The sequence below is a fragment of the Rhinolophus hipposideros genome (genome assembly GCF_964194185.1).
Source record: "Rhinolophus hipposideros genome assembly, chromosome: 24".
NCBI classification, from domain to species: Eukaryota; Metazoa; Chordata; class Mammalia; order Chiroptera; family Rhinolophidae; genus Rhinolophus; species Rhinolophus hipposideros.
The window spans coordinates 10,720,460-10,742,968 of NC_138070.1; the positions used below are offsets into that span (position 1 = coordinate 10,720,460).

Consider the following 22,509-nt stretch of genomic DNA (forward strand, 5'->3'; position numbering starts at 1 on the left):
TCACTGCCCTATATCTTAGAATCACTGGAGCAATATTTCTCAAAGAAAGTTCTATGGAAGCCCATTGGCCTGAGATGCACCTTGAAAATAAGTGAGCCATAAACAAACACGCTTGGGAAACATTTATATTTGCTCGATTCCTCTTTTGGAGATTATAACACATACTTGCAGGTTAAAGGCTCTGAGAAGTCCTGCAGCAAAGAAACCCACTGAACTGTATTTAATGTAGAGCTTGTCAAACTGACTCCAGAATTGATTTCCATTAAACCCTCTAACATTTTGCTCTAGAGATGGGGGTTTCTTTTTGTGATTCCTGGGCTCCTGGAGGATTCACAGAGAGAGGGGCATCACCGTGCCCTGAAATCTATGCAAATGTGCGTAGTGTGAGCTGAAGGGCAACTTGGGGTGTGCTTTCATCCATTCTGAAAGGGTTCTTCTCTGTTGACTTCCCTCTCTCCCCTCCCAACTTTATTTACCACGAGGGGCTGGAGACCTGGCACTGCCCCCCTACCCACCTTGGCATCAAAGGCGTGTTTGAAGATCTCACACAGGGTTTTGGCGTAGGCCTGCGATTTGCCTGTCTCTGTAGCATAAAGGATGGTTGCCTTGACCCTCTTGGCCATTGCCTGCCCCATTAGCTTGGCTGAGAACTTGACGGCTCTGGGAGAAAGAGGATAGAAAGGAAAATGGGAAATGCTAGGCTGGGACTTTTGGGCATGAACCACGATCCATGAAATACAATAGGAGAGAACTTACTCTTTTGATCTGTCATGGCTCAGGGACATTTGGAGGTGAGTTCAGGCGCCGTATTGAAAGATACCCCTTTACTCTTTATTAAATCCCTCCAGAGAAACTAGTCATGAGCTAAAATGGTTGGTTAGTTTTATTTGGTTGTTACTTGATCAAGCCCAGTCTTGAGAACCTTGCTTTGCCAAGTGTTGTCCCCAAAAGATGATGATTCATTCATTTGCTTATTCATTTATTCATCAAATGTGTGTTGAGTGCCTAACTACTGTGTGCCAGACATTGTTATAGGAACTGAAAAACAGAGAGCTTGTTGCTCTGAACAAGCAGATGTCATGGGGGGGGAGCGAGAGCGAGAGCAAGAAACGAATCATTAATAAGCCACCAGGTATTGAGGTCAAAGGGATTTTAGAGGTTTATTGATCCACAAATGAAAAAAGAGGTCTGGTTTAGTCAGCCATGCATATCCAGGGGCTTGCATAGAGCCTGGTACCTAATAGGTACTAAATACATACAAAAGGAAGGATGAATTTGAAAGATGCTGCCTTGGGGAATTTAAATGTCAAGTCCAGGCTCTTTCTAGCGAAACTGAGCATGCAGAACCAACTGGTGTTTCTAACTTCCCATCCATGAGGGCATGGGGGTGGCCCACAGGTCAGGGGCTGAGGAATGCCTGTGCTCACCTGCTGAACAAACATCCCTGTTCTAACCAGGAATCTCACTGTAGACAAATGGCTAATTACTCCCACCTGGGGATTATTGGTGGTAAATTCATCCTTTTTTAGAGTCAGGGGAACCACCCAAGCTACAGGAGCAGTCTGGCTAAGGGGGAGAAACAGAAGAATAAAAGGTGCCTGCAGGGTTCCCTTTGAATGATTGGAGAATAGCAAAGCAGCTATAATTAACTCCCATTGTTTCTACCCCAAACTTAATAGTGCAATTAATGTTTTAGATTTCTCCCTTCTTTCTTCCCTCAGTGACAGATGAACTGAACAAAGCCAAAGGCTGCCCCCCCAGAGAATATTTGTAATTCTCTCCTTAGTGAAAGAATGGCTGCTGATGTGTCCTTGCTGAGCTGGAAAATGAGGGTAGGTGGAAGCAGAGGGAGGAAGAGAGATGCTTGGGCCATATTAATGGAGGCAGGACCTAGGTTTGAGTTCCTGGAAGACCTACCATGTCTTGCTTCTGGGGTCAGTGGCGTGGATGGCACCTTTTACACAACTGGGTACCATACAGAGAATTCTGCACCGAGGGCACCGAAGAAAAACAATTAGAAGCTCAGTGCATACCTACCCTGTTTCCCTGAAAATAAAACCTAGCTGGACAATCAGCTCTAATCTTTTGGAGCAAAAATTAATATAAGACCGGGTCTTATTTAACTATAAGACCCAGTCTTATATAATATAATATAGTATAATATAATATAATGCCAGGTCTTATATTAATTTTTGCTCCAAAAGATGCATTAGAGCTGATTGTCCGGCTAGGTCTTATTTTCGGGGGAACACGGTAGCTCCTCTGAAAAAAACGTTACCTCCAAACAGGGGAGTCTCAGAGTAGATCTGTAGAGCTCTTTCTTTAGGAGAAGGCTGGCTTCCACATTCAATCATCTCAGTTGGCTCTGCCCCACTTGTCAGCTGGTCCCTTGGCTGGCCTTGCGTTATTCAGGACTTAACTATTCAGACTTAACTCTTCTGTTAACTCTTCAGCTTTGGCCCATAACCCCCCTTCCCTCCCTTATTTTCTCAGTTGTCTTATTCATCTTATTCTTCAGCTCAATTGTCATCTCCTGCAGGAAGCCCTGTCTGACTTCCCAAACTCAGTTAAATCTGCTTATGGCACCATGAATGGTTCCTCGACAGCACTCACAGTGTTTACTATAATGTGTGATTCTTTGACAGATGAACGGCTGTGAGTTTCATGAGGGCAAGGGCCATATTCATCTGGCTCATGATGGCATTCCTGGAGAGCAGCACAGTGCCTGGCACTCAGTATTCATTTGGCACTCAGTATTCATTTTGTTGGATAAATGAATGAATGAATGAATGATGAATGAATGAATGAATGAATGAAGGAGTGAAATTAGAGTTCAGTCCTGGACAAGAGCACTCTCTAGGCAGTGGTGTGTTGGAGCCAGTTCATTCCAGCTCCTCTCTACTACGGGTTCAGTAACTTCCTGTTGGTAGCGTGAAATTGGCCACAGTGAGAGTATTTACACCATGGAAATTGGCAAATGTTACAATTATTATTCCTACTCTTAACATTCTTCTTATTAGGAAAGCTGGTTTACTGACACACCACTGCCTCCAGGATAAGAACTTATGAAACTGAGTTGAGGAAAGTAAAATTGGGAAGGAGAAGTGTTGTCGTGACATTCACATCTCACACTCTGAGGCAAAAAAGGCGTGAGGAAGTCGGAGAAAACAGAGAAATCCTATCACAGAAGAGGTCAGAGGCAGGACCGTCAGCCCGGCCTCCTTTTCTGGGGCTCTGTGAGTTTCGGTGGCACATGCACCCCTATATCAGGAGACTTACTCTGCCAGCTTCTTGAAGCCGATGGCTCTCCTCTTTGTGGGGGTCCCGTTGGTCCCTTTCCAGACATGGGTGTTCCAAGGGTCAGGCTGGGAAGAGAGGACCGTGGTCATTGCAGTGAGGGAATTTGGCTCCTCTTGGGAGACGCTCAGGACACCTGCACACTTGTGGCTGCCCAGCCATGCCCAACCCTCAGCCCTTGGAGGGAGTGATTCTGCTGGTGGTGACCACAGGGGTCCTTGCACAGAGTGGCTGGCCAAGCCTCCCTGCACTGTCCTGATAGACCTTCCCACTCAGCCGTCAGTCCCTCTCCAACACTTTCCTCGGGACCCCAGACTACTCATTTCATCTCCATTCATCTTTCTTCTAGAGTTGTGCTGTCCAGTATGGTAGCCACGAGCCAAGCATGGCGATTGAGCCCTTGAATGTCCCAAGGGCTAGTCTGAATGGAGACGTGCTCACAGCATAACACAGGCAGGGTATTGCAGACTTTAGTGCAAAGGCAGGCAGGGAGGGGGCAGGACCTGGTATTCGAAGGAGGGGGTGAGCCGGTAGTTGAGCATCTCCTGATGGAAAACCGGGGTGATGCTGCCAGACATGGGGGGCACAATCCACACCCAGTCGGCAGGGCAGCCCCCCCGGCAGCGGTACTCATTCTCCATGTGCTTAATGAAAGACTCGGTGGCAGAGTGGTGGTCAACAATGGTCACTTTGTCACTCTGTGGGTGGAGAGGGGACAAGGAGTCAGAAGGGAAGAGACACCCGGGTATTTCAGGACTCCCTCCCCCACAGAGCAGCGTTTCCCAAACGGTGGTCCTGGAGATGATTTTAGTCAGTGTCAAATGCTTCTCTGCACTTCTCTTTCGAGCCTTGTGAGTATATCCAGGAGAAAGTCTCCGTTTGGTGCTAAAGTATCTTTCACGCTTCTCTTGCCCATGTCCCTCTTCCCCTCCTCGCTCTTTAGTTTAACAGGAAAGAGAAACCTCTCTCTTATCCAGTGAGAGTCTAACAATGTTGTTTTGTTATTCTGTGTGCTTGTTTGTTTATTTAAATCTACAATTCTCTTCTGTTTATGGCAACTGATATTGGCTCTCCATTTATGGCGGTGATACGGAATCCTCTTAAAAGCACATTTTTAAGTAATAAAGGTTTAAAAATTAAAACAAGTAAGTCACAGCAGAGGTGAGTGCACTGACTCTCCAGGTAACCCAGCTGGTTTGAAGTCAGATGTTACCCAAGCAGCGCTTTCCCGCTCTGCCCCCAAACCCTTGCCTCCTTCCTGCACTTTTCTTTTCCAATCCCTCCTCTCACTCTCACCCCTGCTGGTGTGGCTCCTCAGTCTTCATACCAGTCAACCAAACCACGCTCCATCATTTTCAACAACTGAAACCTCATTCCTCCATGACTGAGAGGGAAGTGTCGGCGGGAACGTGGATGGGGGGAATTCTTTCCCCAGACCCCGTCTCAATTTGTCTTTTCCCTGGGATATTCCTCTGTGTACCCATTCTCCCTACTCCTGACGTGGAGACCTATGGTTTATATTCACGTCTGCCCATGACTGGATATGTTCGTTCTACTGTCTGCGTGTGGCTTCCATGTACATGGATGAGGACCCAGCTTCTCAGACGGGCAGCCCCCAGAGGACAGAGCGGGTCTCAGTCATACAGCATGAGTTCTGTTCTGTGGGTCTCCTGGTTTGCCCAGGAGAATCCTGGCTTCTGTCCATTGTCCCAACACAATTATGAGTGGTGTCCCTCTTCAGCTCTCAATGATAAATTTTATAGCCATCCTACTATAATACCATTTACCATGGGGACACGTACATTGGGTGCTCATATGCTTCTGATAATGACCACGAGGATTTGTCTGTTAAGCGGTAGTCTGAGTCCCTGAGAGGGGGCAAGACACAGGATACCTGCCATCTTAATTCCAAAACATCATAAGCGAGAAGTCACCCCTCCCCCATCTATTCATCTCTTCCTCAAACGGTCCCCACCCAGGATCCACAGTGGAGAGGAAAGCATGCATAAGGGGACGTAGGCCTCACTGGTGGACAGCTCCCCCCACATGCAGTTCCTGGCAGTTAGGAATCTTGACCTTCTGCTTCAAGGCTCTGAAAGGTTTAGTTTCCCTCTGAGGCTGGACAGCCTGGATCCTGGTGTACCTGGAAGCTGTAGAGAACTGCAATGTTGATCTCCACCAGTGCCTGGTCCTTCCACAGGGAGGATGTCTTCCTCATGTCCAAGTTCATCTTCTTGGCCACTTCCTGAAAGGGGAAGGAAACAGACTCACAGGCGGGAGCACCTCAAACTAAAGAGGGGCAGGGCTAGCTAGTGCCACCAGTGAATTTCTCAGTGCATCAGGGAATCAACTCATTGGCGGACTGGTGACCTCATTCACGCTACAGATATCTTTATGGATTTTTCCTACTGGTCGCAGGAAACTAGAGAGACTTGGTCAGCTCTTTTGTTATGGAGTATACCTTCCAGTGGGGAAGAGAGTTAATATTGTGATCAGTGCTAATTCCTAGGAAGAAAACAAGACAAGGAAATGGGATGAGGAGGGATACGAGGGGGCAGGAATAATTGAACCAGGATAGTCAGGGAAGGCCCCCTGGAGAGGTGGCACTCGAATGAGACGGAGATGAGGAGAAGCAAGACATTTGCAGACGGAGGGAGGGTAGGTTCTAGGCAGAGAGATAGCTTTGAAAGCCCGTGACTGGGAGTTGGGACTTGCACCATCTGAGATGCACAAAGGCCAGTGTATATAGAGGGTGGTGAGCCAGGGGGAGTTGGTGAGAGAGAAGAGCAGGAGTGGATCATGCAGGACCGGATCATGCAGGACCGGGAAGGATGTGCCAGGATTTTATTTATTCCAAGTGTGACAAGAAGTGTCTTTGTGGGGTGTTAAGCAGAGGTGTGAGTCTGGGAGTGACATCATCTGCTTCCTAGTACGAAAAGCTCCCCTCCCAACCTGCTCCTCCCCTGCAGTGGCTGCTACTTGCAATGTAGACCATGGATGTTTTGAGCTCATGGGGACACCTGCCTGACTCCATCTGACAGAGGAAGAAATGGAGACTCCGCAGGGTGACTGGATTTGCTCAAAGACCATAGAGCCAGTTGGCCTTGGAGCTGGAGCCCAGGAAGACCCTTACTGCCCAAGACCTGGGAGCTGCTCTCCAACCAGCTGACTCCTTTGGCGAAATAATTAATACTTGGGAAAAACAACCCCTGACATTTATGTTACAGCTCAAGCTGGAGTAGGAGCTGATGTCAGGCGCGGGGAAGACCTAATAGCAAATTCACTAATTGGAGCCTTGCTTTTTCACTCACTCTGTCAATTCTAGTCACTTGTGGGAACCCAGGTCTCATTATGGGGCTAGAATGTGACAATTTCTCAGCTTTGGGCAAATCGCTTCCGACCCCCAGCTGTCAACATTTGTACATAATGGCAGCTGGAATTGGAGGGCCCAGGCGGGAGACAGTCTCATTTAAGTTACCCAGTGACTCCTTGCGATCGGAGTGGAAGCAGAGACCAGGAAAGCAGACTTGTTATTAAACTCACTTTTTGAGGCTAAGGCATTAGGTTCTGCCTGGGGTCTTCACAGTGACACAAATGCAGAAAGTGAGACATTTGCTGCTTTACGTAAATACATATAAAACTCGAGTTATTTTATAAAAGAGGAGAGAGTTTATAGCCCATTATGTTATAATTGTTACGTCTACAGCATTACTTTGGTTAAAAGAATAGAAATTAGTTGCAGCAAAAATTCAAAAACCTTATGGGACTTAAAAATAATCCCCAAATGTGAGACTGTAGCCCCATCCATAAAAATTGCCTGAAATGTCTTTTCCTTTCCTGCCAGAAGTTTGGACAGCTCAGTGGCTGCTGAGTGGAATCTTCTAGGGAGCTTGGGAGAATGCTGAAGCCTAAGGCCCATTCTGGAGCAATTACATCTGAATTCTGGGGAGTGGGATGTGGGCATCATAAAACTCCCTAGGTAATTCCAGTGTATCGCAGGGCTGGACCTTGGCTTCTGTTATCCAGGCTAACACCAACGGAATTTTTTAGAAATTGAGATATAATTGACATATAACATTGTGTAAGTTTCAGGTGTACAAGTTTAAGGTGTTGGTTTGCTACATTTACATATTGCAATACGATTGCCACTGTAGCATTAGTTAACCCTTCTGTCACATTATTTACTATGTGACATCGGCTCAGCGCTCAATGTCTCTGTTTCTCTGTGCCCTATTTTGAAACAAGGCCAACTACTGCAGACCGTTATTAGGAACAACATTTGCTGACAAAACCAGAGCAATCCCGATGCTTTCATCCAAGTTGAGTTCCAGGAAGCACTCCGCCCCAGCACTTTTTAGTAGATAAGGATGACTCAGCCCAGAAGGAAAACAGACCCCCCACGGAGAAATGGACATGGTGGGGAACCACTGCCAACCCTCCTCCCTTGGTTTTCAGAAAGCAGACAAAAAATGGCCCAAGTTCATGGGGCATTCTCAAACCCTTCTAACAGAGTTTGACACTGAGAGGCAGTGTAGCAGAATGGTTATGAACTAGGACCATAAAACCAGAATGGGTTTGCATCAGCTCTGCCATTTGCTTGCTAGTGGTGTGACTTTGAACTTGTCATTTCATCCTTCCAAAAGGCCCTGGTTTCCTTATCTGTGGAAGGGGGATTTTCATATCTGGAAGTTGTGGTGAGGATAAAACGAGCATGTTAATACGAGCCAAGTGCTTTGCACAGTGTCTCACCCACAGTACATTAACTATTAGGGCCAAGGATGTCTCTGGAGTTGCCAGGGGTTTCACTGGAATGGCAGGTTCTGTTTCAACCCCAAAGCTCCGCTGTGGGAAAGGACTGCTGAGCCCACCTCCTCTGCCTTGTGCTTTCCTGTCATGGTGACTAAGGAAGGACCTCACCTCTAGGATGTTGTACCGAGAGTTGTCACAGTAATCACGGACACCAATCTCTGTGCCCATGTACCAGCCACTGAAGGGACAGGCGCTGAACTCCAGGCCGCCAATCTCCAAAAGCATGTTGGCCACAGCGGGGAGGCCATACCACTTTAGCCCCAGGTCCTTGAACCACTCGAACCTGCGAAGAGCAACATAGCCCAGCTCACTGTGGGGCAGAAGTCTCATAGGTGGACACATGGGTGAGACAGTCTTAGTCTGGGGATGCTGAAATGCCAGCGACTGGCTGGGACTGACTATATCAGAACCCAATTCCTGGGCTCTGCTTCAGACCTGTAGAATCACAGGTTCCAGAGCTGGGGCCTGAGAAGAAGCATTCTTCACATGTTTCCCAGGTGATGCGGATGGATATCCAGGTCTGGGAACCACTGCCTTGGGCTCCTGTTTATCTCCCAAACCCACTCTGAAAGTTAGTCCAGGAGAAAGTGAGGTCCTTCCTACCTCAGGACCTTTGCATGGCAGTTCCTTCCTCCTGGGAGCTTCTCTCTTCCTTCTGTGTCTTTTCAGGTCTTACCCCCAGTTTAATTCTCGGCTAAAATGGTGTTGAGTCTGGGAAGTCTTCCCGGATGACCTGCCTGGGTTGGGTCAGGTGACTTCGTGCCTCTAAGCACCATAAAATCTCTACTGCACCACTTTATTGGAATTAAGTGGTTATTAAAACTTTAAAGAAAGACAAGATCCCACCTTGTACTTGCATGACTCACCTGGCTTGCCTCATTCTAATCCCAGCCCTGATCTGGATCCCGCCTTTATTTAAAATTGTGATATATGGTGCATTATGGATTTTTTTAAAAATTAGTTTCATTTTTTCAAAAAAAAATATTGCATTAAAATAGTATTTAATCTCGATTCCTGAGTTTTTTGGCACCTGCTTCAATTTTGCCCTCCAGGCCAGTGCCTCATTGTGGATTTCTTTCACTCTTACAGGGTAAATTCTGCTTGTGTGGCTGGCCCCAATCCGTACAGCTCCTTCCTGGCTCCAAATTCCTTTAGGACTTGACCCCAATCAGGTTATGTAAAAGTTTGTGTGCACAACAAGACAGTAGGTACTTCTGCTCTTCCAACCCTTAGGGCTGGAAAAAAAGCAGGTCCTGGTTAACTGCTTAGGAACGGATTGAGGTAGGAGATTATAATACAAAAAAGACGGCAGTCCCCAGGCTCGTCAAGAAGGAGTTATTGATTCTTGGGGGGCCCAGTCTGCCCAGGCCCCATGGTGGGGATTGGAACCGAGATCCCCTTTCTGCCTATGTCTAGGCTGGAAAGAGAGCCAGGGGAATATTGGGCTGGCCAGAGAGGGCACTGGCGAATCCATTCAGCCTCACCCACCCCATGTTAGTTCCGCTTACTTGGGGTGCCTGATGGGCACTTCCAACACCAGCTCTGGAGGAATCTGGAAGAGCTCAGGGTCATTGCCGTTGGCCTGGAGCAGGAGTGGCAGGACATCGAAGCGGCCTCTGGGGGGTTTCCAACCTTGCTGTATGCATATCTGCAACCAGACCCGGCCAGGTCAGGCCACCAGGCCCTCCAAACACGATGGCGAAGGGGAGCGGCAAAGACCCCAGGGCAAGCCAGCGGGCAACCCCTTCTTCCGGAGGCTCTGGGCCAAGTGCCCTCCTTTATCAAGTTCTCCCTGATATGACCATGTAACTAGTATCACACCTCTTGTGGTCCCACAGGACAGAGGGCAAGCCTGTCCCCCAGCACCGCACCTACTTTTGGTTTCTGGGTCTTCCCTGCCCACTGGGAACCCCTGAAGGGCAAGGAGTGCATCTGCCTGTTGCCTCATTGGCAGCGCCTTCACACACAGGGCCTGGCACACAGTAGGTGCTTGCCTGGCAGTGTTTGCATTGGGTGCCCTGAGATATGAAGAAAATCTACTGAATTTGGTGAGGGCGGATCTATTAGAATTAGTGAATAAAACGCATCTGTTAAAGCAACTGTCCAATCGAAATATAAAGCGAACCACACTAATAATTTAAAATTTTCTAGTGGCCACATTTTAAAAAGTTTTAAAAAGACCAAACAGATGAAAATAATGTTAATCGTATATTCATCTAAAAATATACATTTTAATTTCAATAATACGGAATTATTAAATTAGTAGTCATCATACTTATATTAATTATAGTGATATTAATATTAATTTATCAATACTGTACTAAATATTAATATCAACACATTTTGATGTATTTGAAATTAAAATTAAATAATGTAATATACTTACTAATCTAACCAATACGTAAAATATATAAAATGTCATTAAATGTATTAAGTATCACCATTAACTTATTAATGATAAATTATTCAATGTTATTAATATTAATATATTTAACATAAAATTAAATATATTTATTAATCCAATACATTAATTTATTAATAAATATAATAGATATGCCCAATATTGTCCACAATATTATTCTTTCAATATGCAATTAAAATAAACTATTAATAAGATATTTTCCACTCTTTTTTTTTGTTCTCTGTCCGGGAGATCTGGTATGTATTTTACACTTACCCTTGTCTCAATTTGGACTCACCACATTTCAAGTGCTTGCTAGCCACACGTGGCCAGTGGCTGCCATATTGGCTAGAGCAGAGTGAGAGAGTTTCAAAAGATACAGTTGTATGGTTATGTTGGGTGATTCTTTCTGCTGTGTTAGTAGAAAGAGGAAGCATGAACTTACGGGCTTAGGAGAACATGTCCTGTCAGTGAGGCTTCTGGAGACAGAAGGAGAGGAACAAGCTGGGGCTTTTATGTTCTGGTGGCCACGAGGACAAGGTCAGCCAAGTATACAGTTAGCGCTCAGCCAAGTGGAACAGAGAGTCTGGCTGAGTCTAAAATAGCACAGGTGTGACTCCTGGTTGCCCTGGTGATAGCCCCCTCCTCAGGATAACAACATTTCAATAAGAAAAGGCACATGCAAATAAAGTCAGCAGCGACTGAGGGAATGGAATAGCCCTTGCCATGCCAGCTCCATCCTGGGGGAGGTGTTGGGGTAAAATTAGAGGGGGGTTTGAGGAAGGACAATAAATGCTGTGCGCTGCCATGCTTAGCTGTGCTACCTGTCTGCACCCCCTGGAAGGAACCTGGATGGTGCTGCTCATGTTCCTGGTGGCTTTTAGGAATTAACTTGGGCTGCCAGCAATGGTGTCGGTGCTGATACCACAGAGAGTCCAGCCCACCCAAAGATGGGTTGGTGGGTAGAAGGGTTGTATGAATAAATGATATGAGTCTGACATATTAACCAACTCAGAAAAGATGGATGTCAGACAAAGCTTCCACATGTCAGCTTCTCTCCTCCCGGTGAGAGGCAGTATATCTGTACTTCTAGCTTTCCCTCTGTTCATGTATAGCCTTGGGTAACTCATTTGGCCTTGGTGAGACTCAGTCTACCCATTTGTGAAATGGAGCAATGGTTCCCATCATGAGGGTCGGGCAAGGTAATGGCATGAAAATGACCAAATGACCAGCTGTAAAAGAACCAGCTAGACTGGGGGAAGCCAAAAGGAAAAGGAGACCTGGGGAAGAATAAAATGCATGCCATTTGTTGCTTTCCTTGTGATGATACCATTAAACTAAGAAAAGTCTGTAGATAAAGACCGTTTGGAGGGATGAGAGCCGGTGGGGGCAGGGTAGGGGCATGTACCTCTGTCAACTCCACACTGGCTGGGTCCCCCAGGATGGAGCCGTCGGGCTGCTTGTAGCCAGCATAGCGAATGAGCTGGGAATTCCAGACTCGGAAATCATGCCTGCTGTCGATCCTCTGGGGAAATATGGTGATGGCAGACCTGTGGTAGAGAGAGGGGGACAACTGGTGTCAGGGCAGGTCTTGCATTTTGGGGACACACTGGGAAAAGTGTTGTCCAAGCCAATGATGGCGTGAGGCTCAGGGTGGGATTACATTTGAGCCAAGGTCCCCGGGGCCATGGAGTAGGTGTTGGAAGAGAGGGACCTTGCCCTGTGCCTCCATGGGACCACTGGTCTGAGGAAGGGTGGAGGACGCGAGGCCCCACGCCAGCTTGCTGAAAGAAGGAGAGTGCTTCTCCGATGGGACTTTTAAACCATCTTGACTTGGGCCAGTTTTCCAGGGAGTTCTTTGGCAACAGATCATCTCCAGGGAGAGAACATCGGAGCTGCTTCCCTTTAAGAATGCACCATCAATGTGTAGTTCTGGTCTTTCTCCTAACATCATGACCACCATCTTTAATTCTTGCCCAATTTGTATCCCCGCCGCCGCTCCCCATACGACACCAAAGTCTATACAGACTTACAACTAAAAAGAAATCAACTTCTATATGTAGTCATATTTATTTACTTTAAAACTATAGATCGCCACTGGCCTCGCCTACCTAAGTAGGCCACTATGAGGCCACACACCGATATTAAGTTGTAGAAAGACGTTGCCTGAGGGAGGCACCTCGCTAGAGCCCTGCTCTCTTTTTGTTCAAAGGACATCAGCAGTGTTAGAAAGGCGTTAACGATGGTGAAGCACCAAACTGAGACTTTCTCCTTGGCATCATCAGAAGGATTCCAAAGAATTGAAAGGAGAACGGCTCTTTCCTGATGTGGTTCAATGTTATCTCATTCCGGGAGCTCCTGCCACATGGACTCATCCATCCCAGCAGTGGACGGAATCCCAGGCTATGAGAGACACGATCCTAGCTTGTGTCGCATGGAGGTCACATTTGGGTCCAGCCCGTTGCTCATAGATCTTCTCCCATACACATCCTGCCCCTGGAACTTTGCCTTGCTGCCGCCTTGGCTGAAATCCCCCTCTATGGTCATGTATCCACATGCAAGGCCTGACTTGAATCCACTTTCCCCACATAGCACCTCCTGACTCCTCATCGAGTTCTCAAGGTCTTTTTCTCTGAGCACATTTAGGTCTTACAGTCTACCCAGGACAATACTGCACTTAATAGTTCAGGGGTGAGTCTAGAATGGGGCTCAAGGTGAAAGTCACACAGAACCAGAGGTGCTCTTAAAAATCTTAGCAATGTCTCCATATTGGGGATGGACACAGAATGAGTCAAACCATTGGTTTTCCCTCCAGCAGTAAAACACATTGCTGTTTCTTTGGTTGGACACCAGATAAAGAGTGTTTGTGTAATATATATATTTTAAAAGTATGTTTAGAAACACCAGAATCACACACAGCGGGGTGGGACGCTTCCTATGTGTGCAGGAACTGAAACCAACGGCAGAAATATAACACATTTATGCCTCTCTCGTCTCCTGCGTGCATTTCCTATGCATAATCTCATTGAATGGCAGGTGGACTGCCTTTCCCTGTTTAAATTCTCTCTCTCTCTCTCTCTCTCTCTCTCTCTCTCTTGCCTGCCTTCTCCTCTGTTTAGATTATTTCTATACACAGAATATATTCTCTCATGACCTATCACAGTGTCTGGTGCGTGGTTTAAAACGTTTTTAAAAAAGAATCACCTCACTCTTTTATTTAATAAAAGATCTTATCTTTATAGTCCCCAGTGGGTAACTGATAAAAGTGGAGCTTCATTGCCCGTGAGCCGCCTCCCCACCCCAATATCACCTGGTCACAGCAACATTTGAAAACGACCAGAATGGCCCACAGAATCCTTGAGGGCAACACCTTGACCCGGCCCTCCTGTCCTCCTCAAGGTATGCAGGATGTTTTCTGAGGGGTGAGGTCTTTTAGGACAAAGATATATAAGTAACCCTTGAAGGATGCAGGGTTTGGGGGTACTGACCCCTCGTGCAGGTGAAAATCCACGTCTAACTTGTGACTCCTCCAAAACTTAACTACTGACAGCTTACTTGACTGGAAGGCTTACCAATAATATAAACAGTCAATCAACGTGTTTTGTATGTTATATGTATTATATGCTGTATCCTTGCAATAAAGTAAGCTAGAGAAGAGAAAATATTATTAAGATCACAAGGAAGAGAAAACACATCTACTGCGTTTCTTGGGGGTGGGGGGGGAATCTGCCTATAAGTGGGTCCTGGGCGGTTGAATCCAGTGTTGTTTAAGGTTCGCTGTAGTGATTCCCCGTGCAGGCCCGGAGCTTTGATTCCAGACACTTTCCTTACTGGCAAACACTGGCTCAGCTGGCAAACACTGTCGCCTCCTCAAGGAAGAGATACATGCAAGAAAACCCATGCGAAATGCTAACAAGCATTTGGGGATGAGCTCAGTGCAGCCTGGAGACGGGGCTGGTCCTTGGGAGCTGGGCACAGATGCCAGCACAGGGCTGAGTGAGCAGGATGAAGGACTGCAGCCGCCTGTCTGCGGGGGCCCCAGCTGTTCCTGTGCAGCTGCTCCTCTCTCAGCTGCGGCCTGCCAGTGTGGAAAGCCACCAGCTCACACCGGTGCCATCCTGCTTTGGCTTTGCTGCTGGGTGGCTTTGTTCTTTGGAGGGGGCCAAAGGAATCCAAAGTGTGTGGCCTGGCTTGGTGGAACCTGAAGGAGCGGTCCCCACAGCAACGGGAAGAGACACTGCCTTTGACACGGAGCGGGGATTCAGACAGAGGTGGCTCCAGGCAGCAGAGCAGGAGCTGGTAAAAGCAGGTCACCGCTGGCAATGGGATTTCTCCGAGTCCTGGGAACAAGAAACACCCCTTCCTGCCCCCTCCATGGGGGGCAGATAATGAACTGTGGGTTGAATGTGATTTTGGTGGTTGTAGCTTTGCAACCCACACAGGAGTGTGTTTCTCCCAGAAGAGATGGAACACAGGGTGGAACCAGGATGCCGGGCCGTCTCTCCCAGCTTGGTGCATCTCCCGGAGAGGAGAAGGGGAGCATTTTCAGACCCAAGGGGCGGTGCTGGGGTGACATGAGACTCCCCTCCCCCAAGCAGGTCAGCTCACCTGAGGTTCCCTTTGTTGGTAGCATACTTGATGTGGTTGCAAATATAGTTGAACATGCCATGGGCCGTGGTGCAGTCCCGGGCATCGAACACCTGGAAGAGGTGCATTGTGGGGTTGGGGCTTCCTCTGTCCCTTCTTCGCTCCCCAAGGGCCGTTTCCCACCGAAGAGAGGCCAGAACTCACGCCAGCGGCCGCCCCACTCTAGTAGTGAGACGCTGACTACTCCATCAAACCAGGAGAAATGCCCCTCCAAGTCGGCATGGAGTGTAAGTGATGTGGGAAAGGGGTGGTGAGTAAAGGAGAGACTTTCCGTAGGCTGGTTATAGTTCCTGTTGGGTTATTAGGGATTAAAACAACTAAAGCAAAAATCAAACAAATGAGCTTGGTGACTAATCTACTTCCAACTTGAAACGATTCCCCACAGAAAAAAGTCATGCCAGGGGACACAGAAGCTGATCTTTTCAGGGAGTAGGCAGATAATACAAAGAAGCAAAGAGAGTAGGAGTAAAACAAAAGGGAGTGGTAGGGTCTGCAATAAACTGGAGCGTATAAGCCCTACCAAGAGACATGCAAATTTATTAAAAAAAAAAGAAAAAATAAAAAAGCCAAAACACTGTTGGCTAAATGAGACATAACTATTAGGTTGGTGCAAAAGTAATTGAGTTCAAAAGGTTACAAATAATTGCAAAAACCACAATTACTATTGTACCAACCTAATATAAACCAGATTTGCTCATAATCTGAGAATTTGGGACCCCATGACCACCATCTGGTAGTTCATCATGGACTCCAGATGCTCTTGGTAGAAGCTGAGCCTTTTTAGAGCTCACCCCTCCTCTCATCACCCCCTCCACCAAAGGGATTGCCCAAGTATCTGAGCCTCACCCCTTACCTGCAGCTTGGACCACTGGATCCTGCCAACACAGCGGGAGGCATTCCTCCAGGCGTGCTTGGCTCCATAGATGAGCTCTGTGTCTTTGAGCTGGTAGGTGCTGGTGGTTTCAATCTCTTTGTTCACCTCTTCTAGCCTCTCCATGTGGGCTTTGGAGCCAAATCTTAGTGAGGAGGGAAGGGACACGGGAATGTCACCTTCTCTCCAAAATTAGAGGTTGGTGGAAAGTGTGAGTTGCTATTACAGGAGGCCGGCAGCCATAGAAAGCCCACGCTGATTTCTGGACACAGTAGTTCAAGCATAAAGCAGAGACTGCAAATTCAAATGCCCACCAAGGCCGAGCCGTGACTGAACTGGCTAAGTGGGGACTGCGGCAAACAGGTGAGCCCATGCCTGGTCCAAAGGGGACAAGTCACAACTCGGCTTCAGCCAGTTGTTGCCAGATAGGCATGGGGGCCCCGTGCTGCCAGATCTTCTTTGAAAAGAAATTGGAAATCTGATTGTTAAAGAAAATGCTTCTAATTTTAAATGATGGCAATGAATTTAATTTTAGAAAGGTAAAAATAATATTATGAAAAATTTTAGGATTTCAAAATGGTATAGATAATAATATAATATAATGAACACCAGAGCCTAAGAAATAATAAATAACTAAGAAATAAAATTATAGTTCCCTGGGGACAACTTTCCCATCATAGCCTACTTTCTTCCCAGAAGTGATTGCTATTTTGAATATGGCATTTACCATTCTCATGCTTTTACTTATACTTTTGCCACATGGGTATATATCCCCTAAATCATGGACAGCATTATGCTGCATGCTTAAAACTTTTATATAAATGGTGATGTCCTCAATGTATCCTTTTACAACTTGTCCTTTCTTTCTTCTTCTCAAAGTTATTTTTCAGCTTCATTCCCATGAACATGCAGAATTCGAACCCATTCATTTTTCACAACTCTATAACATTCCAGGGCAGAAAATACCACATCTTATTTACAGATTCTCCTGTCAATGGAGTTGTGGTGGTTTTCAGTTTGTTCTTTAATTTAAATTTTTTTCCTATTATAACAATGTTTCAATGAACATTTCTTTAAATTAAATTTATTGGGGTGACAATGGTTAGTAAAATTACATAGGTTTCAAGTGTATAATTCTATAAAGCATCATCTATGTATCACATTGTATTCTCACCACCCAGAGTCAGTTCTCCTTCCATTCCCCATATATTTGATGCCCTTTACCCTCTTTTACCAGCACCCCTCCTTCTTACCCTCTGGTTCAGTGTATATTTTTATGCATGCCTTCTTGTGAACCAGGGTGAGAGTTTCTTTAGGGTACATACCTAGGAGTGGAGTTACTTGAAATGTTTCCAATTTAAACACTTTGGAGGCCAAACAAAAACATTGTGGGGGGCCAGATTTGGCCCTTGGGCCACCAGTCTTCAACCTTTATATATGGCAGGCAGAGGAATTATGCTTATGCCTTGGTTCAATTGTCTGCAAAACTGGAGCAGACGTCTTTGTCCCCAGTACTTAGTAACTTATCCCGAGTCAATATAAACTTGCCTTTTAATTGACGAGTAGTACTGATCAATAAACTCTTTGGCAAGAGGGAAGAGCTGTTCTTTTGTACGAACGTCTTCAGGCCTTCGCACTTGCTGAGAAGCGTGCATGATGGAGCCCATACAGATATGCTCGCTGCATCCCGTTTCCTGGAGGGAAAACAGATATTTGGGCTATCACTTGGTTCTACCCAAGTGTGGCAGGTTTTGGGCTGCAGACCTGGATCTGATGTTCATGGTTTACAGGGGCTTTGCCCTAATGGGGATTGCTCAATACCAGCGTCAAATCATTGTTGGAGGTGGCCATTCGCCAAAGCAAAAGATGCTAAGCAGCATTTTAAGGTTCTGAAAGTGTTTGCTTGACTCAGCTGGGGGAAGAGCGGCTTTGTGACTGAACCACTGGTACTGTATGCCAAAATATTGTCTCATCCCACGTTGATCAAGAAGGAGTTAGAAGAGTGGCTACAGTAACTCGTTTGAACACATCTATGGTACTTTGATGGCCAACAATAGCTCCAATTCTTCCCCTCCCTGTATTCACACCTTTTGCAAGTTGACTTTACAGCAACTCTCTGTCATGAGGTGGCATTTATTCCCTCACCCCTTGAATCTGGGATGGTTTGGCCAGTAGAATGAGGTAGAGGTCACACTTTGCTGATTTAGAGCTTAGCCCTCAAGAGATCTCGTAGGCTTCTGCTCATTTTCTTAGAATCCTGCACACACCACGTGAACAAGGTCAAGCTGGCTTGCCGCAGGATGAGGAACCCTATGGAACAGAAGTGAGGTATCCCAGCCAGGGCCATCCTTAGCTGACTGCTAACGGCCTACCCTTAGCTGACTGCTCAGATCACTGCAGATACATGAGGTCAACTGAGATCGGCCGGACCACCAGCCAGTCCGTTGACTTTTGAAAAAGAGTAAGTGGTTGCTGTTTGAAGCCATGAAATTTGGGGGCAATTTGTTACACTCCAATAGCTAACTGATACAGCGTGCCTCCACGAGGCCCATTTTTTTTTTTTTTTTTTTATTAATTAATTTATTTATTAGTTTCAGGTGTACAAAACAAGGTAATACTTAGACGTTCATCATTTATATCCCTCATACTGTGAACCCCCCTCCCCCCATCCACTATCCCTCCGACCTCACACTGAACCATCACATTATATATATAAAATTATAGTTGGCATTCATTAATGTTTAGCTTCTGATGTACAATGCCATGATCAGGTATCCACAGTATCCCTGAGGTGGTCTCCCAAATAGGACGCATGTCCATCGGATACCCAACAAAATCTTTACAACATTATAGAATACCTTCCCCAAATTAATTTTCAAAAGAAAAACCCTGAGGCCATCTTGTGGTTACCAGCTGCTTCCAAATCCCTTCACCTTTCCCCTTATCCCCAAACCCCTCCCACACACCCATCTAACCACTCCACGAGGCCCATTTTTAACAAAAATTTAAAGCAATACATTGTTGACTGTTAAAAATATGATATAAAAATTTAAAGGACACACTGTGAAAGCAAGGAAGAATTTGCTCAATACTCCATCCGTGGTCAGACTGTGAGAGACAATGTATTCAGAACCAGCAACACCCCTTAGATTCTTTTTGGTTCAAGGTACACAAATAAAAGTATTTACACGAGTGACTAAGTGTCCAACAGCAGTTGTCAAACCGGGAGGTGAATTTCCCACCCAGGACACAGCTGGCAATATCTGGAGACATCTGTGGTTGTCACAACTTCAGGTGGGCTACTGACATGTGGTGGGTACAAGCCAGGGATGATGTCCTATAATGCACAGGACAGTCCCCCCAACAAAGAATTATTTGGCTCCAAACATGGATAGTGCTGAGATGGAGAAATCCTGGTCTACGCCCTCCTGAGACACTCACCAACGTGCTCTTCAGGTGGAGAGTGTCCGTGAGAACTACGTCAGTCTCCCAGTTCTTGACCTTGAGGAAGCGGGGGCACTTGGAAGGGCTGCCATTCTTTGGGGGCGACTGTCTTCCTGAGGCAGGGGGCTGGAGGAGAGGATGAAGATGGGACGTTAGGCTGGGTCTGGAGGACACTGGAAAATCGTCGCTAGGGGGTGGGGAGAGGCGCTGGTCTTCCTGGAATCTGCTCCGAGTTGCAAACTGTGTTCACAGAGAGAAGGATCTGACTCTCTCTGCTCGACACGTGCAAGGTGGCTGGGAATCTGATTCCTCCACCTGTGCAGGAGGGGTGCCGTGGAAGAGCCTTTCAGGTTCTGTTCTGGGAGTGGTGTCAGGAACTCGGGGCGGGGGGAGTCTCAGCTGCCTAGCACAGGGTCTGGCACATAGTAGGGACTCCATGAATGTTTATGGAATGAATACATGACTAAAGGACACCATTAGCCTCTCTGAATAGCAACAGCTCCCAGGGCTGAGGAATCAAACCTGAGGATGATGGGTCAAGTTACTTGGAATTCTGGCCCTCCCTGCTACAGCTCCGACTCACCATTTCTAGCAAGTACCGGCAAAACAGAAGGTTAAATTACTGTAATAGAAAGGTTGGAAGCATAGAACATTTCCCCCAAATTTCAGGTTTCTGTCTCTCAAAAATGCCAGGTGTGTCCCTGCCTCAGGGCCTTTGCACGTTCTGTGTCCTCGGTCTTGAACACCTTCAGTCCTCCTCTTCTCTTCACCTTTACTTCACCTCTGTAGTAAAATTCCCGGTCGGTGAGGGAATTATCCTGACCAATGTTGGCTCCTCCATTTCCGACTCATGGATAAAGATCACATTCGGTCTTCCTGAGTACTTGTCTACCTGCCTGGGCAGAGGTGTGCCCAAGTATCAGACAAGAAGCATCAGTCACTCAGCAACTGTAAGGGAGAGGTAGCCCCCATACCCTGATGCGACTGCTGAGCAAGGGAGGGGAGAATAGCCGATGTTGAGTGACACTCATGCTGAAGAGTAGAGCAATGGGCAATGACCTTGAGGCAGGGCATTCATACATTCAACAAGCATTTATGGGACCCCTACTATGTGCTAGGTGTTGTTGGGCATTGGGGACTGTGGTGAACAAGACAGATGGGGTCCTTGCTCGGAGCATTGTTGTAGGAGAACTAGAAATAGTAAGTAAATGAATGCATGAACATATAATGTAAGGTGGTGGTAAGAGTATCATCAGAGGGAGGTGTTGGTAGAGGGGAGAAAGGCAAGTACAAAGGTCCTGAGGTAGGAATGGGCTTGTTAAGTTCAAAGGACCGGCAAAGAGGCCAGTGTGGCTGGAGCATACGAGTCAGGGCATGTGCAAGGAGATGCATTCAGAAAGGAGGCAGGATCCACATCTCATCAGCTTGGAGGAATTTAGGTGGGTGAGGGAGTTGTGAATTACCATTAAATGGGACAGCAATCACAGCGAACTCTGAAGGACTCCTACTAAAAACTAGCATTCTATGAGCACTTACTGTGTGCTATGTACCAACCTTATCATCCCCCATTTCACAGATGAGGAAAACCGAGGCACAGAGAGGTTAGCTAAGTCATCCAAGATCGCAGAGCAATCTGGCTCTCAAACCATGCCCTTAACTGTTTGATAATCCTGCCTCTTGGCCTTTATGTGTAATTTACTCATTATTCATTCACACAGAAGAGGCACTTGACCCAGAGCGTTTGACTTCTACGTCAAGACCTGAAGGACAAGTCGATCTTAACAAAGCAAAGAAGGGGGAGCAGTGTCTTGCAGGCAGAGCGAACAGCTTGTGCAAAGGTCCTGAGGTGAGAGGCATAGCTGCCTTTCTGGCCAGTGGCCACCTCTGTGCTAAAGCATCCATGCTGCCATGCTGGAATTGAAAACGCAGAAGGCAGGCGAACAGCACATTATTAAAGATAACTCCAGAACAGCGCAGGGAGCGATGGCAGAGAACAAATGGAGAGTGCTATGACTCACGATCTCCGAATCCTCCATGCCCTGGCCAGATCCGGTCATCCCTAGTGGGTCCCATCTCAGTGCTGGGGGCCACCATCCATCCACCTCTGCACGCCACAGGTGGGAGGTGACCTGTACGTCCTCCTGCGTACCTCCCCTACCAAATCCATGTCCCACTCCCATCCACTTGAGCTTTCTAAATAGCTCTAGAATCCATCCACTCCTCTGTCCAAGCCACCATCATCTCTCACTCAGATGACAGCAATCATCTCTTCAACGTTAGCCATTACTTATTACAATTGGTGTTATTATTCTGCCAGCACCAGCACAACTTCTAGTATTATGACTACGACTCTTGCTGTAGGTATTACTACACTTCTACGATACTGGGAGCAGGAGGAAAGGGATTGGCATGAGTTCTTCCCTTCCATCCACGTTTGCACTTTCTATCCTGTCAAACTCTTAAATTAGTTTATCCGTGTCCCCAGGTGAAGCCATGTACCAACAGCCCCACTTCCTTGGGCGACCTGGAAAGTCATCTTAAATACTTCTTCAGGCTCCTGTCTCCACTGCGGTCTCTACCGGCAGACATGCAGGCGATGGAAGTCACATCTGGGCAGGCCTTGGTTATGACAAATTCCTCCGATGGGGCTGACAACCTGTACCCATGAGCAAAACCAGTCCTACCTCGCCCATGTGGGGAGGCACCAGCCATCCTCCCTACACACTCGGCATCACTCAGCCAGTGTAGAAACTCTCTGGACCATCGACATTAAAGCCCTGGAGGCTGGGAGGCAGCCGGAATGGGGTGGGGAGCATAACAGAGGTGGTGCTGGCCCAAGACCTACGGAGAGGGTGGGAGGGCAGACACGGGTGGGGAGCACAGCGAGGAGGGAGGAAGAGGTGTGGGGTGTGGCCAGTGGGCGGGCAGCAGGCAGCCTTGATTGGCAGTGAGCAGACGGAATGAGCGAACGGGTCTAATCAAAAAGGCCATCTGTTGAGGTTCCAGATGTGCGAGGGGTGGTCATTACAAGCCAAGTAAT

At 47.0% G+C, this 22,509-nt stretch overlaps 1 protein-coding gene across 5 annotated transcripts in view; it reads right to left on the reverse strand.

Annotated features, from left to right (window-relative positions):
• Window positions 1–22,509, reverse strand: part of NOS1 (nitric oxide synthase 1) — a gene marked incomplete at its 3' end in the record, with an annotated part of 105,868 nt that overhangs the window by 34,690 nt on the left and 48,669 nt on the right. For all 5 annotated transcript variants that reach the window (XM_081037071.1, XM_081037070.1, XM_081037072.1 and 2 more), the window contains exons 4-14: window positions 19,467–19,595; window positions 17,574–17,719; window positions 16,008–16,170; window positions 15,116–15,207; window positions 11,916–12,057; window positions 9,615–9,754; window positions 8,215–8,389; window positions 5,441–5,542; window positions 3,801–3,995; window positions 3,280–3,365; window positions 516–660 (exon numbers count right to left, since the gene is read on the reverse strand). In XM_081037071.1, coding sequence (XP_080893197.1) covers window positions 516–660; window positions 3,280–3,365; window positions 3,801–3,995; window positions 5,441–5,542; window positions 8,215–8,389; window positions 9,615–9,754; window positions 11,916–12,057; window positions 15,116–15,207; window positions 16,008–16,170; window positions 17,574–17,719; window positions 19,467–19,595 — 1,515 coding nt within the window. The remainder of the gene's footprint in view (window positions 1–515; window positions 661–3,279; window positions 3,366–3,800; window positions 3,996–5,440; window positions 5,543–8,214; window positions 8,390–9,614; window positions 9,755–11,915; window positions 12,058–15,115; window positions 15,208–16,007; window positions 16,171–17,573; window positions 17,720–19,466; window positions 19,596–22,509) is intronic.